The following is a 16596-nucleotide window of genomic DNA, read 5'->3' as shown; positions in this document are numbered from 1 at the left end:
TGTTGCTACTGTAAGTGGTATATTTTCCCATAACATTTTATGATTGGCTTTGGTAGTCTATCAGTAAGCTATCAATTGCAGTATATTGGGATCTTGAATATGGATGCTGTAATGAGTTCTTTATTAGTTTTAATGATATTTAGTTGATTCTTTAGAATCTTCTATTCAGAGAAGTATTAAGGAGCTGCAAAGATAACATTTTTATATATTCCCTTCTAATATTAACCCTTTCTATTTCTTTTTGTTGTCTAATTTCACTGCTTAGAGTTTCCAGCACCTTGTAGGACTAAGTCTAACACTTGTTAGTAATTTTGAAAGGGAACAACTCTAAAATTTTACTGGTAAGCATAATGCTTGCTTTAAATTTCTGGGAGAAAAAGTCTTTATTAAGCTAAAGAGGTTTCCTTTTATTCTCTACCTAAGACTTATCAGAGATAAACTTTGAATATAATCAACTCATTTTCAATGTATTAAAATGGATTGTAATTCTATTCTTCACATAAAAGCCACCCTCTTTTGACCGTAAACGTCAATGACTGTATACTTTATTCCACAAAGACGGTATAACCATGTCAGAAACCTCTGATGCCATTAAAGTTGGTGTATGTTAAAAATGTAGAGCTAGAAATATTTTGGGGAGCACATTAAAAAAAAAAAAGCACATATTTAGGCTGTTGTTAATTTAATATGAATCCCTCACCTTGAAATCATCAGGAATGAGGAGTTTTGATGTTCGTAGAAAATTCAAGATATATCTGAACATCTGTCCGTCTCTGTCAATGAAATAGTGCTGTTTGAGACTGTCCAAAACAATGGGCTCTGTACCATCAAAAAGTCTTCCGATTCTGCGGTAGGAGAGAGGGAACAGTGAAGACAATTAGAATCAATCGTTCGGCCACTAAGACGGAAAGCTACTGTTCTGTGTCACCGTCAAAGGCAGCACTTCTGAAGATGGCAGTCAGGGAAAATCACCCACTAAGTAGTTATGGTTCGCTGAGAAGTACTGGCCCCTGCTTGATAAATATCTCAAGACCAGACAATTCAGAATAGTCACAGCCTTTCTCAAGTAAATTCTATTATTCAATGTCTTTTACCTGTAAAGAAGATGTTCCTGACATGGTGATTAGGGCTAAGTGCTGTCACTGTAATGGAAGATCATGTCTTTCCCTCTGTGTTACTTAAAACAACCTTCTCTGCCATTAAAAAAAAAAAAGTGTGATTGCTCCCAACTGTATTTTAAACAGAGTCTACAAAAAAAAAGTGCATTTTTGTTTTTAAGAAATCTGTTTTCTGAGCTTTCCCTACCTATAAGTCCCATATTTTCTAAAAGTAAAGCAATGTCTATATGCTAACATCTACATTTAATTATAAAAATGAATCTCTGAGAATATCACTCATCTAAGAGTATATGTTTTTCATTAACAATGTGCAGTCTAGTTTCCTAGGTCTCAGCAAAAATCATTTGTAACAGCCAGGAATCATTATAAAATATAAACATTTGACCACCCAAAAAATATGACCTAGTTCTGGAACGTAAGTGGCAACGGGTAATTTTTAAAAACAGGAATCCATAATATGTGTTTCCTGTTTACAGTTAACATTTGAAAAGTGTGCTATAGTTAGAGCATTTTGTATCCAATATCATTCATCTCTTTAAGGCAGGCTGAACCTATACACTTTAGTATACACTCAGTTAATAGAAAATGGTCACATCTATACTATGAACAACTAGAGGGTTGGCTAATGAAAAATAAATATCCTGTATCAGAAAATAGAATTTACACACTTGAAATCTCTTCCTTTGCCAAGAGGTACATTTGACTTTCATTAAAAGCGTAGGCAGGAAAATGGTTCCATTTTTTAAGAAAAGATTTTTGTGGAACTCATAACAAGTCTCTCTCTGATTTGGAACACCATTTTATTGCTCTGATGATGATTTTGGAATCATACATTTCCTAGTCTTATTTTTGAAGTGGGACAGATGTAATGATAAGTTGATAATTCCATCCCTCTTAAAATACAGCAAACAAACCAACAAATAGGAACGCTGCTCCCCTCTCCCCCAAGAAAGACTTGTGAATGTGCTTCAATAACAATCCTTTAAAGATAATTAGAAAACTCCTGTCCTACCTGAAGGTAATAGGTGCAAAGAAGAAAGCAACTATTGAGTCAGATGGTATCCTTAAAACCCAATATATTTTTCTCAACTACTGTTTTCATTCAACTTTCCATGAATTGAGGGTGATCATGTAGGGTGTAGGTTACAGTCATCCAAGGATTCTACCTTGCATGCTACCTTGTCATTCATTTCTTATAAACACATCAATCAAATGGTAGATTATGTAAAGAAGCAGCAGTAAAACTAAAACACCCTTAGTCACTTATTTATAGCATTTCCAGGGCAGTTTGGTGCAGGATGGGAAAGAATGAGACTTGTTTGCCTGTTATTAAAACATTCTACTTTTCACTGTTAATGATAAATTTACAGATGACAGTGGAAGAAAAGGGAGCTATATTTATGAACTGCTTTCTATATACCTTGCCCTCATCTAAGCACTTTATGTAACAAACCCATTATCCTCCTTTTAAAGATGAAGAAATAGGCTCAAAATGATGCGTAACTTGCCCAACTAGTTAAGTAGCACTGGGGGAGTTGGGTACAGTCTGTTTGATCTTAAAGGGGCCTCCCTACAATGACTGGAATGAAAAGAATTACCACTACTGAATGAACACTTTAGGTCTAGAGATTTCAAGTCTATCTTAGATTTGTTTGGCAAGAGTTTATAATGAAATCCAAATGTGTACACTGATTATTTTTGTGGCCTGAGATAAATTAATATCAATGATCACAAGTCACTTTACTAATGAGATGAAAAGTAAATATTTTATTCTTAAATAAATCCCAGGCTTTTAATTTTTAAAAGCTCATTTTCAAAATCTAGGCTTGGAAGTGAGCCAGCACAGAAAGTGATCAAATAAATAAATCTTCATGGAGTGAATGAGTAAAAGAGTGACTGAAAGAGGAGAGGAATGAGGCTTGGCCAGTTACTAGCTGTAATCTGAGCGAATCAACTTCTCTACATCTCTATTCTTTTATAAAATTACCCCTTTTCTCGGGGTTTTTGAAAAAAATCAAAAGGGGTCGTGGCATGCTCAAAAAGACAGCAAAAGAAGGTACCACAAAACAGCAAATAAAAATTTCTAGGGAAACAGCTCTTTGAAGCCTGAGGGCAGTTTAGGGTACAGGGTTTAAAGGAGTAAAAGGAACAATCATGGCTGAGGTGTATTGTTACAGAACTTTCCAAGATAGGAGAAAAGTGTCATGTTAAGTGGCAAGGAGATCCAACCAGTCCATTCTAAAGGAGATCAGTCCTGGGTGTTCTTTGGAAGGAATGATGCTAAATCTTAAACTCCAGTACTTGGACCACCTCATGCGAAGAGCTGACTCATTGGAAAAGACTCTGATGCTGGGAGGGATTGGGAGCAGGAGGAGAACGGGCGACAGAGGATGAGATGGCTGGATGGCATCACCGACTCGATGGACGTGAGTTTGAGTGAACTCCGGGAGTTGGTGATGGACAGGGAGGCCTGGCGTGCTGCTGTTCATGGGGTCGCAGAGTCAGACACGACTGAGCGACTGAACTGAACTGAACTGAAGTGGTTTTTAAGATACTGTCAAAACAAACACCCTACTACCAGCGGATAACAAGAAACTGAACAGTTGCAGTAAGAAGCACCTTTACATCTGATTTAGTGGAAATAGCAAAAGATGCAAAGGCAAGAGGAGGGAAGTCTGAAAGGAGACTCAGCAAGGGGACAGGAAGGTGGCTGTGGCCCTTGGGAGACGCAGTGGGAGAAGAAGCTGGGAGGAAGAACAGGATTCTACTTGGCAGATTAGAAACCCCACCATGGAGCTGTCCCGAGGGCGGGTTAGGAAGGCCTGCATGGCCCGGAACCTTCTCTTCCAGCTTGCTCCAGGCAAGGGAGGGCGCACTCTGCAGACCCAAAGGCGGGGAGGGAGTGGCCTGAAATTGGTGGGAAAACCCTCCCCGCCTCCTGTACCAAAGGCGGAAGCAGCATGGTTGACGTGGGAGCCCAGAGGAGGGGGATGGCAGGCTCGGAAGGAAGAGCTCATGGCCGCGTCAATGCATGCACATTCCTGGCTGCAGTGAAAGGCCCCTCGGAAAAGAAAGAGTCCCTGCGTTTGAGTCAACAAATGTTACAAGTCATAAAAGGAAACACTGGGCTGATTTTTGCTACCTTTAAAAGGAGGAAGGTTTTGAATTTGTGAAAACAATGCGGAAGGGCAGGGTGGTGCCAGCGATCGTAAACTGGGGTCCTGCATTGGTTTCGAGGTTGAATGTGTTGTGGAAAAGCATTGTTTGGCTAAGCAAATAGAGGGGAACACCGACACAGGCTATATTTCTTGTGGACACATGAATGGAGTTACAGATCAACAGTTGTGACTTGTAAACTCTGGTGCCTGAAAACGCTGTGGACCTGATTACAGTTTACCAGCCTTGGAGAACATTCCTGTTTTTCAACTGACCAAGACCCGGCTGGCTCCAGATGATGTATGACTGCCTTTAAAAAAAAAAAACCCACTCACTGAACCAAGTGGCAGTACTGAGAAAAACTTCCTCCCACAGTTTTATTCTTTTGACATTTATTTTTTAACATTCTGTTTTGGACAGTTTCCCTGTATGCCAAAGCAGGGAAAATAGGATAATGAACTCCCATGTGTCCATCCAGCTTCTAAAGCTATCAGTTCTTGTTCAGTCTTATTTCACCTGTACCTCTCTGCGTCCCTCTCCCCGCTCTGGGATTTTTAAAGTAAATTGTAAGCATCCTATCATTTTTATGTACAAATAACTCATTAACTAGAGGATTGGGCTTCCCTGGTGGCTCAGACGGTAAAGAATCTGCCTGCAATGCAGGAGGCCCAAGTTCAATTCCTGGGTCAGGAAGATTCCCTGGAGGAGGAAATGGCAACCCACTCCAGTATACTTGTCTGGAGAATTCCATGAACAGAGGTTACAGGTTGCAAAGAGTAGAGGCTTATAAAGGTTCACTTAAAATACACATTAATAGACATTCAAATGTGCTCCTCTTTCTTGCTTTTTAGAGTTAGAACTCTGTTGATTACTCTATGCCACAAATAATGCAGCCCAACCACCAAGGAAATTAAGTTCCTTTTGGTGAAAAGTTAGTCTGCTTCCTCACTGTGGCTCCCCTTCTCCCCGGCATTAAAGAATGGTCTTAAATGAAAGAGACCTGGCTTAGTGTGAATATTAGTCACTAAGAATTTCTTTTTTCTTGTGTATTCAATCATTTATAAGACTTAGGTTCTTTAATTTAACTGTGACTCAGTTCCTCAAGAATTTTGCTTTCCTGGGAATTCCCTGGCGGTCCAGTAAGTTAAGACCTCCCACTTCCACTGCAGGCAGCATGGGTTCAACCCTTGGTTAAGAAACTATACATCCCACATGCCATGCTGCATGGTCAAAAAAAAAAAAACAAAAACAATTTTTTTTTAATTGTATAGTCACTCAGTTATTTGTTCATTCTTTCCACCAATACTCACTCAACCTGATCATGTGAAATACAGGGAATGCAGTGGTGAATAAACCACACTCTTGACTTTCATGGAATTTAACAGTCTGTGGGGCTGGGAATGCAGATCAAGTGGTGTGACTGAGTATGCAGTGGGTATGCAGAGTGGGCTGTGGGAGTACACAGGGAAGAAAAAGAAAGTTCACAGGAGAGCCTGAATGATAAGCAGAAGCTGGTACAGAGGTGGGAGCTAAGATTAGATAAGAAAAGACAGGTGTAGGGAAGATACAAAGGCTTGAAGGTGGACAAAAAAAAAAAAAAAACACTGCCATATGATTACTCTCCACTAGGGCATAGAGACAGGCCAACTGAAAAATGAGACGGGCAGCAGAAGTCAGACCAGGAAGAGCTGTGTAAGCAGGTCAAGGAGTTTGGGTTTGGTTTGGAGGGCGGAGGGCGATGGGGACTGATGTCAGGCTATGCTCTCAGCAATGTTTAGGAAAAGAGCAAATTCAGAAGTGAGAAAATCAAAACACTATCTCTGAGATCACATCTCCCCACAGAGGCAGCTTGCAGTTTATCCAAGTCCTGTCTCCTTTCCCTTGTTTTTGACTATGTCATTTGTATAGAGTGGTGCTTCTTAACCCTGGTTGCACAGTGGAATTACATAGGGACCTTTTAAAGAATACAGACGCCCAGTGCCAGATATTCTGATGTAATTATTGCTCAGGGTTTAGACCCCAAGCATTTGCATCTCTTAAAACGCTCCCCAAGGAAGTTTAATGAACTGCTGAGTTGGGAACCAGTGCAAAGGCAGATGAGCAGAGAGACTAAAGAGGAGCAAGTCAATGTCGTCAATTTGAAATAATCTCAAGTTGGTCATTCTGTCACCCTGAACTGTCACAGCATGTTTTCTTAATTAGCCACCAACATTTTTAGAGGTTAAGGATCACCAGCATAACATAGATCAACCTCCCATTTTACAAATGGAGAAATGACTCAAGGATGCACAGTTGGCCAGACAGAGTTGGCAGACCCACCATGCTGGGGTGGGGATGGGCAGAGGATGGTCACATTCAAGTCTATGAGGACACCTGCTAGTTATTATTGATTGAATATTATTAGGTGCCAAAGAAGGAGCTGCCTGCTTTATGGGCTTTATTTCATTTCATTCTTACAATGATCCTATAAGGTGACCATATTATTCCCATTTCACAGATGAGAACACTGAGCCCACAATGGCCATCACTTGGCTCAGGCTCCAACCTAGGTCTCATTCTAAAGCCTGTGTTCTTGACCACTAAATATACCTCTTTTTCATTTCTAATTAAAAAAACAAACAAACAAACAAACAAAAAAACCCCTAGAACAAGCAAGAAGAAAACAAATGAACAACATCCAATGGGAAATGCAGTTTTTATACAGTTCAGTAAGATTTTGCTAGTGTTGCATGTTATCTCAAGAAAGCTTGATTATTACCAGCTTTGTGGGGAAGCTATCATTTACTTAACAGCTGAGAAAAAGTTGAAGCTCAGGGAAGCTGAACCAAACCAAAACAAACCGAACTAAAACACCCCAAGACTTCAGAGGTTACTTTCAAACTGTTGGTACAACTATGCCATAATAGGGGCATAAGAATAGATAGGAAAGTCAAGATACTTAGGACAACGAAAACTTCTTCCAGGTTGAGGCGTATACCTGAAATGGCGTATTTCAACTCCGTTTACCTTGAGTTCTTGCGTCCCATTATGTGCGGTGCCCCTATTTAATTCTGCCAATCCCCCTGTGGGAATGGTCACTTTACAGCTAAAGAAATTTAGCTTGGAGATGCTTCCAACTCTTCTGAGCTCCATCCGCCCAGAGGTCCTTGTGCGGTCTGACCCCACACCACGTGAAGCACCATGGCAGGCAATGCAGCACCCGGCCCTACTTTACCAGAGGCAAGCAGGTTAATCCTTTCAACTCTTGAGGAGCTGGTGCACACATGGTAATTACAAGGGAGGGAGGCGTAGGACAAGGGCCTGTGGGCAGTGCCCATGCTAGGATTAACTTGCTCAGGGAGGGTGGAGAAGACCCTACCCAGGGGTGGGGTTGAGAGCTAAGTGCCAAAGACACACGGAGGGATAAAGATGGTGAGAAAAGGCAGGACACGGGTTGTGGAACCTTTCACCCACTCAGCTCTCCTTTGCCAAGAAAAGCCTTTCCTTCTCCACCTCTGGGCTTCCAAGCCATGGAATATATGGTCTGAACTTTAGGAAAATGTTTCCTTTAGTTTTCGGTCCAGATTTATTTTGCTGGTGAACCGTTTCACAGGCAATATCCAAGTGACCTCTTGAGCACTGCTTTTGGTGGATATTTTTAAATTATAAAAGCAATAACTACTCATTGTTAAAAACTAGAAAAGCACAGAGGATGAAGAAGCAGCAAAATAGAAACACAATCTGTGATGAGTCCACCAATCAGTAGGATATTACTTTTTTAAAAAATCTGATTTACAGCCTTTTTCTATTGAATGATTTTGTTTTCAGAAGCACTGTGGCTTCATACTTTTCCGAGCCTACTAACCCAAGTTCCCTGATAGCTCACACTTGGTAAGGAATCCACCTGCAACGCAGGAGACCATGTTTTGATACCTGGGTCGGGAAGATCCGCTGGAGAAGGGATAGGCTACCCACTCCAGTATTCCTGGGCTTCCCTTGTGGCTCATCTGGTAAAGAATCTGCCTGCAGTGCAGGAGACCTGGGTTCAACCAAGCTTCTGTCCTAATATTTGATACCTAAGGAAGACAGCAAATGAGATAGAGGGCTGGGAGAAGGTGTGTGCTTGTGCAGATGTGTAAGTGTATGTGTGGGAGTGAGTGTCTGTGTTTGTAGGTGTGCGTACATGAATGAGAGATGTTTAGGAAGCTGTCCCTGCAGTGGAACCTAGACTTGGAACAGCAGGGAAGGAAAGAAAAGCAGAGAAAAATCAGCACTGGGACTTCCCTGGTGGGCCAGTGGCTAAGTCTCTGAGCTCCCAGTGCAGGGGGGCCCAGGTTCGATCCCTGATCTGAGAACTAGATCCCACATGTAGCAACTGAGTTCCCATTCTGCAACAAATGTTGAAGATCCTGCATGCCAAAACTTCTTAAGACCCCGTGGAGCCAAATAAATTTTAAAAGCTTTTTTTTTTTTTTTTAAGAAAAATCAGCACTGGAACCAAAGGGTCCCCTTTCCTCCTTTCTGTTGGGATGGGAGAGGAGGGAAGTAGAACAGATGGAAGGGAAGAGAAATGCTGGGTTGATTCCAGAAACCTTTTGAAATGCCGGGGTCTTCATTTCATATCTATTTTTGCATATTTTTAAAATTAGTTTTTATTATAGTATAGTAGCTTTTCATATATTTTAAAATGTCCACAATAGGGAATTTCCTGGCAATCCAGTGGACTCTGCTGTCTCACTACCAAGGACCTTGATTCAATCCTTAGTTGGGGAATTAAAGTCCTACAAGTCATATGGCCAAAAGAAAGAATAATATCCATAATAAAAAGTTTTTCTTAAAAAGGGGAGAGGTGATGCTATGCTGGGTATTATTATAATGTAAAAAATCCCCAAAACCAAAAAACACCAGTCAACTCACTGTTAGAGAATCCTTACTTATCGAACAGCATTTAATTTGCATATAATTGTTTACAAAATTTGAGAAATAGTTGTGTAGAGTTTCCACACTTGGGAAGTTTCATCGATATTTCAGGAACACAGATAAAAATGAATTCAGAGCTTGTTACAGAAATGGACAGAAGTAATTTAAGAGAAGAGAGAAAATACCTTCTAAGGAAAAGCAAACAAAACAAATTATATCTACTTATGAGGAAGTAATGTTTCCAGTACCTGTTCCCTGTGGCAGCATCATTTTCTTAAATGATTCACAGAGCTGAAGAAAGCAGGGGAGAAAAAGAAAGGCAAGTTTAAAATATAAAAAAATATATGAGCGCGCCAGGATTCTGGCACTCAGGGTTTTGGAGAATTGCTAGTTGACAGCAATACTGATGGCTTCACGGGGAGCCCAGGGCCACTGGGGGGAGGGGGAGCTAGTCCTTCTCATGACGCACAGGGAAAATTTTTTAAATTAGAGTTACTTTAATTGCTTACTATAAAAAATGTATTATAATTAACTTGATTGCTTTGAAAAAACACCACCGGAATTTACCAAAGTAGGCTTTCTATTCCTACATTTATTGAATGCTTGTCATGTTCCTGGGTACTCTGCTGAATCTCTTATTTTTAAGTTTTTTTAAAGATTTGATTTTTTTGATGTGGAACCCTTTTAAAGTCTTTATTGAATTTGCTATAAGACTGCTTTTGTTTTGTGTTTTGTCTTTTTGGCCCCGAGGCACTCAGGATCTTAGCTCCCTGACCAGGGATAGAACCTACACCCCTTGCATTGGAAGGTGAATTCTTAGCCCTGGACCACCAGGGAAGTCCTAGGGCCCACTCAGATGAGCATGATTCGGGCCAGCTGGGGGCTACAGGACCAAGGACAGGGACTAGCCAGCCTGGGGCAGGCAGGGAGGGCTTCCTGTAGGAAGCAATGCTAGTATTGGGTCTTCAGGACGGCCAGGCATAAAGAGAAGGGCACAAGGGCTTGGAGGAGGGATTTCAGGCGAGAAACAGTGTGATGGGTGAGGTGGGGACTCAACAAATGAGGAGCGCCTCTCTCAAAGCGTCGGCCTGAGTGGAGCAAGTGACGGCACAAGAGCTTGGGCGCCGCGCTTTCAGTCATCTCTCAGGAGCCCCTGGAAGTTCAGCTGTGACTCAAGAGACCTGCTGGAATCCTGGCTTTACCATCTTCAAGACCAAATTGGTTTGAGTTTCGATTTCTTCATCTGAGGAAGGGGATAATAGCCCATCCAAATAATTTTTATGAAGAAGAAATGGATGTCTGACATGAGCTACATTTACTGAGCGTCCACTACCTGCAGGGTGCCGAGTCTTGACAACAGCTCTTCCAGGTAGATACCATCACCTGCATCTCGCAAATGAGGACCCTGCAGTCAGTTAACCAGCGTGGAGGCAGCAGAGCCGCAGGGTCTCGCTCAGGGTGGCTCTCTTACTGCCCAGTGATTCTTCTGCTTCTCAGTTAAGCCTAGACTTAGTCAGTGCTGACAGATTTTCGTACCTTGGAGAAGATGTGCAATGCCAAAACAGAATCCAACTGCACAGAAAATCCTGTTGAGCACCGTGATTTGGAAGACAATGTTTTAGACCACCAGTTCTTTGGTTTGAACAACTGTCTGTTTTCAAATGGTTTCCAGGGTTTACCACTACTTTTTAAGACCAGGCCTGGATTAGAGCATCACTGTGTCTCATGGGAGCCCACTTTGGTATTTTCGGCTCCAGCGGTTTCTGCTTCGCCTTCCCCTTGCTTTCTCTGAGGGCAGGCAAGCCCGCACGTGTGCAGAGGTCTCTCCCCAGCCCACCCCCACACTCCTCCCCACTAGCTGTTCTATATTTGGAGGTATTTGTGACATACTCCTGTTTTCTCTTGATTTAAGAATCTAGAAAATGGTTTTCAGTTTACAATATAATTACTGTTCAGAGAAAAAAAATGTTATAATAGCTAACATTATTTGAGTTTCTGTTAAGTGTGAAAATGTCAGTTGCTCGTGTCCGACTCTTTGCAACCCTATGGACCGGACCGTAGCCCAACAGGCTCCTCTGTCCATGGAATTCTCCGGGCAAGAATACTGGAGTGGGTTGCCATTCCCTTCTCCAGGGGATCTTCCTGACCCAGAGATCAAATCTGGACCTCCTGCATTGCAGGCAGATTCTTTACCATCTGAGCCACCAGGGAAGCCCAAGTTTATGTTAGGAATGCTGCTAAAAACTCTGTGGATTAGCTGATTTAATCCTCACCACAACTCGAGAGTATCTACAGGTGATATTGTGATGTGAGTAGTGGAGATGCTGAGGCGTGGAGTCACCGGATTGCTAGCTGAGGGTGGCTGAACCGTGCAGCCTCCTATCCTGGAAGAGTGAGGGCCAGCCCACCCTTGTCACTGTCCCCAAATCTCAGTGGTCATCTGTCCCAGAACTCCAGCTCCGGCACCTCCTGCCAACCCGTCTGCATCTTGCTCCACCCCAGTTTTCTCGTCACATAAGCAAACCCTTGCACGTGTTCCTGCTGAACTTAACCTACTTTTTTAACATTTATTTTTAAATAATAATAATAATTTTTGGCTGTGCCATACAGCATGCAGGATCTTAGTTCCCCGACCAGGGATCCCACCCATACACTGTGCAATGGAAGCGTGGAGTCTTAACCGCCAGACCATCATGGAAATTCTTAACCTTTTTTCGACTGATCTTATTCCCAGGATTCTGAGTATCAGCAGCCCCAACCATTGAAGGAGTGCCTTCCTCTGTGACTGACTCCTCCATCTGTGTCATCAATCTCCCTCATATGGGAAAGGGACTCAGCCCAGCCCCCTGTGATTGTGGTCCCCCAGTGGCCCCCCATTCTCTCCAGCATACTTGGAGACTATCAGCAACAACAGGATGTGGACTGGAGCCTCTTCCCATTTCTGCTGCTGTCTTACTACCCCAGCCTGTTGGAATTGGCTCAGTATATCACAGCAGTCCTTTCAAATAAAAGCATCCTATTAATTATGTGACACTATGAGAGGGCTATGGTGAAGCCAGCTGTTTTTTTTTTAATTCAATTTAACAGTGTTTTCCTACTTGTAATGGGACGAGCAAAACAGCAGTTTACAACAAAGCACTTACATATTTTGCAGAGTACCCAAATGTGAAAAACCAGAGGCTCCACCCAGTGCTTGATAAAACAAAAAAGAAGGAAGAAAGATACAACTTACCTACGGACCATGTAAATGCTTTGTGAAAACTTAAAAGGAGATGTATGGAAGAAAGTAAGTGAATCTATACTGACTCCTTTGTATCCCTTTCCTGCTCCTACACACACACACACACACACACACACAGCCATTACTGACACTGTTCAAAGGTCTTATAACAGAGCATCATTCAAAAACTCAGGAGGATTGAAAGGTGGTTAGATGAATGAAAATGAATTATTCTATCACTGTATGACTTCAGAGTGACTAGGAGGCTTAAAAACACTTTCACAAACTAGGCTTTGAGATGACACAGCCAAAAGGGAGGAGATTTAGCCCCAGGACTGTGAGTTATACCACCTCAGAAGCTAAGAAGGAAAGAAAGCTGCTAACCGGACGAGAGTCATATTTACACAGCTTCAAAAGCATCTACACGTTTTAAAGAATATATAAAATATCCATACCACCCTTTTGTTGAAAACACCATTCAATTATCTCTTCAAATCATGAAGGATGATGTGCCTGGTTAGCTTTGTACTTTGAGAGGCTTAAGGTTTTGAATTTATGTTGCAAGATTATTTACACAGTCACTAAATCAAAAGTGACATGTGAAAAATATGAAGTTTTTATCAGCTCATGATTCAAAGACAACATTCTCGGGTGTGAGGGGTTGAGAAATCAGGAGGGTGCTTACTGACAGCACCTGCCTTTGGCTGCACCAGGATCAACAATGCGTTGTCATAGGTGTGCGCGTCTTGTGCAACTGTCGACGCCCTTCTGGGACTCAGGCTTGGTTTATCACAGTTTAAGAATTTACCCAAAGGCGCCAAGCCAGTCCATAGACTCGCTGGGCGGTAGATGTATCTACTGATGTTTCTCCTCATCCCTTCCAACAAAAACCAGAACCAAGCACTGACCTACAACACATTTAAAGAAAAAAAAAGTCTCCCTGCTAATGACAAGATTTTCTCATGTTTCCTCTTCCTTACTGTGATCATATAAATGGGACAAACTGCAGATGTCACCTGATACCACTGTTTCCCATATCTGTTGCTCCCATAACTTTTACTTTCGAGTCTTGAGGGGAAGTGCACTAAAACCAAAGCTGCTTTTTACAAATAATGACTTTCTCAAAGTTTAAAAATCTACATGAAGTATTACAAACGTGTTCTTTAAGAGCCTGGCAGGATATATACTTGGAAATACAAACTGTATCATGACTGTTGGGTTTTTGTAATCATCATAGATTGTTTGCCAGAGTGGAGACCAGAACTTCAATTGCACTGCTCACGGCTCCTTAAGTTCACTAGGCTGTTATAACCTTGTTCTAGTTCATTTTAACATGGATTAGACAGTAAAGAATTTAATCTGCCTGTAATGCAGGAGACCTGGGTTCCATCCCTGAGTTGGGAAGATCCCTTGGAGAAGGAAATGGCTATCCATTCCAATATTCTTGCCTGGGAAAGTCCATGGATAGAGGAGCCTGGCAGCTACAGTCCATGGAGTCTCAAAGAGTCAGATATGACTGAGCGACTAACACTTTCACTTAATGTGTCCAGCAATCTTCTCCGAATTCCATCCTTCACACCACCTTATTCCTTTTGCAATGTATCATCAAAATGATTATGTTGTGATGAAGTACCTTCCTCAGGGTCCCTAAGATTATGGGTTAGCAAGATACACTTAAATGTATATGCTTCCTTTTTTTTTCCCCAGGAGGTTAAAAAAAGAGAAAATGACAAAAGGAAGAAACCTGAAGGTGAAGAGAATCTGTAGAAGTTTTATGGAAAAAAAAAAAAACCCTTGATAAAGGAGCTTTATATGTTGTCAGAACTGGTTAAGATTGGAACACATTTTATTTTATTTTTTTTGTTGTTGTTTTATTTTTTGTGTGTGGCCACCCCACCCCCCCCTCCACCCAGCTCTGTCCCCGGAACACATTTTAATAAATAAGGTGGTACAAAGTTAGAATTTGGTTTTCTCTCTGTCAAGAGGATAGTTTTCTTGGACTATTGATCTGATTTTTTCCCTTTTTTATTGAAGTATAGTTGATTTACAATGTTGTATTAGTGATCTGCTTTTTATAACAGATTATAAAATTTCTTTACCTTTTAAGTAGTCTGTATTTGCCTTTGAAATCTTTTCTTGTCACTAGGCTAAATGAATAAGTATTATTTCACAGTGAATAAAAGGGAAAAAAAAATCCTTTTTTTCTTTGACACTGACTGTTTTGTACTGCTTCAAGACTAGAAGTTTCATTTCTGAGGTAAGGTCTGAAGCCCTCAGGGCCTCCTAAGCTGTGTTTTTTTTAAAGTCAGTTTTCGGAGGGGTGGCCGGGGCCTAGCCAAGCCCTCACAAGGCGGGGTGGGAGCTCTGAAGCACGTTTGGTTCAAATCACTGAAACAGGTTTGGGCGAGTTGAGATTCACCTCTAGTTACGAAGCCCTCTGAGCCGGGCGAGGTAGGCCACTGTTTGAAAGTGGCGGTTAGCTGATGTGCACAGTTGTCATTTATCTTCTGAATATGGGGAACACAATACGAGAAGTTGCACAGGAGGAAAAATAATCATTACCACCAAAAAAGACACACAGTGAGGTCATTACTAAGCAAACATGGCATCTACGAGGCAGCAGGAGAACGTTATCCAAGTGATGGTGTCCTTTCTACTGACTGTGTCTTGATTAGATTCAGACAGTCCAGCAAAACCCTGTTACATCTGTGGGACCAAATTTTTTATTTTTTAATTTTTTTTTGGCAAACAGAATTGCCACCCAGTTAGAACCCTTAGGTGTCTGCCTTGGGAATAAGACCACAGGAAAAGCATATGCCCGTAAGAGCACAGCTCACTTCCCACCCCCCGCCACCTCTCACATCCTTCATCCTCCCAAAAGGACCACCCTGGGCACAATCGGAAGCCACGCGTAAAGCCTTATGTACCTACTTCAGCTTGCTGCTTTGGAGACAGATTGTCACAACTTTCTGTCTCCAGGCACCTCGAGAGTTACCATTTGGAAGCAGAGTATTGATAATTCATCGATTTGAGACAATGAATCCTGCATTTCTAATGCAAAGAAGTGGCATTTTAATTTCGGTTATTTATATATCAATAATAGAAAGAGCTGCCAGACATGAAACGGACACATCTAGCACCACAGCTCAGGCTTCGGCCGAGGACATGTGGGTGTACAGCGGACCCATCAGGGATCCTTCACTGTGACTTTCAAAACTGTTTTTGTTTTTAAGTCCTCAGAGTTTACATGCAAATTGTAACACCATGTGCTTTTGTTTTGAATAAATGCTTCTCTTTGGAAGGGAGGAAAAGTTTAGTTTCTGCATTGGCTTCATAGAAAAAGAGCTTCATTCAACTTCAGAATGACTTATACATTGTTTATTCCAGCCAAGAATACATATAGCATACACACCTTGCTGTGTTCTGATACAGGGAGATACAGAGAGTTTTCAACTCTCTGTAGACCACAGCAATTTGGGAAGATGGTATCAAGACCAATATGGTAGACCCAAGCCACGGTGGGGTGTAATATTCTACTCACAAAGCTCCCTACGGAGCCAAAATGTAGTCTGTCTTTTGGAAATTCACCTAAAATTAATGTTCGTTCTCCTTTGCCATGAAAAAGCTCTCGAAGCACTCAACCAGAATCAGAATTATGTAACCAACAGAAACTAAAGGGTTTGGGGAACCAAAGTCGTGGGAGATTTGTGAGCTGGGTTGTGTAAAATTAACGTTGGTAATTTTAAGCCCTTTTAATGGAATTGTTCTCAAGAACACAGTAAAGCAGAGCATATTTTTCACAGGTTAACCTTGGATGAGATGAGTGGACTCTTCTGTGAAATACCTACAAATTAACTTTTTTCAAGTAAGTAAATAGAATATATAGTTTATTATAAACGTACTTTCTTCAGGAAATATGAAAATGTGATTATAAACACACAGCAAAAACGACATTGGTGTTGCTCAATGACATTATTCATTGTGACAGATCAAAATGAGCACAGTCTGTATTATAGTCCCAAGTGCTGAGAATCAAGAAAGACTCAACAAGAAAAGCATCGCACTAACCACGTGTCCCTGGCCACGCCACCACCATTTCCACCAGGCTGCAGGTGGATACGTTCGTGTTTTACAGTCCTCTGCAGATCTGGGGCCCAAACTCTGAGATGTAGGTGGATCACCTGGATGTCAATGGAAACTGCT

General features: G+C 41.6%; 1 protein-coding gene across 5 annotated transcripts in view; it reads right to left on the bottom strand.

Moving 5' to 3' along the window:
- KCTD1 (potassium channel tetramerization domain containing 1) overlaps nucleotides 1-16596 on the bottom strand; it is a 212169-nt gene that overhangs the window by 23042 nt on the left and 172531 nt on the right. For 4 of the 5 annotated variants that reach the window (XM_024984411.1, XM_005224077.5, NM_001080360.2 and 1 more), the window contains exon 3: nucleotides 701-845. The exons of the other annotated variant lie outside the window; for it this stretch is intronic. In XM_024984411.1, the coding sequence (XP_024840179.1) occupies nucleotides 701-845 (145 nt within the window). The remainder of the gene's footprint in view (nucleotides 1-700; nucleotides 846-16596) is intronic. 5 annotated transcript variants of the gene reach the window in all.

Source organism: Bos taurus, chromosome 24, assembly GCF_002263795.3.
Source record: "Bos taurus isolate L1 Dominette 01449 registration number 42190680 breed Hereford chromosome 24, ARS-UCD2.0, whole genome shotgun sequence".
NCBI classification, from domain to species: domain Eukaryota; kingdom Metazoa; phylum Chordata; class Mammalia; order Artiodactyla; family Bovidae; genus Bos; species Bos taurus.
This window is presented reverse-complemented; position numbering and strand designations above follow the sequence as displayed.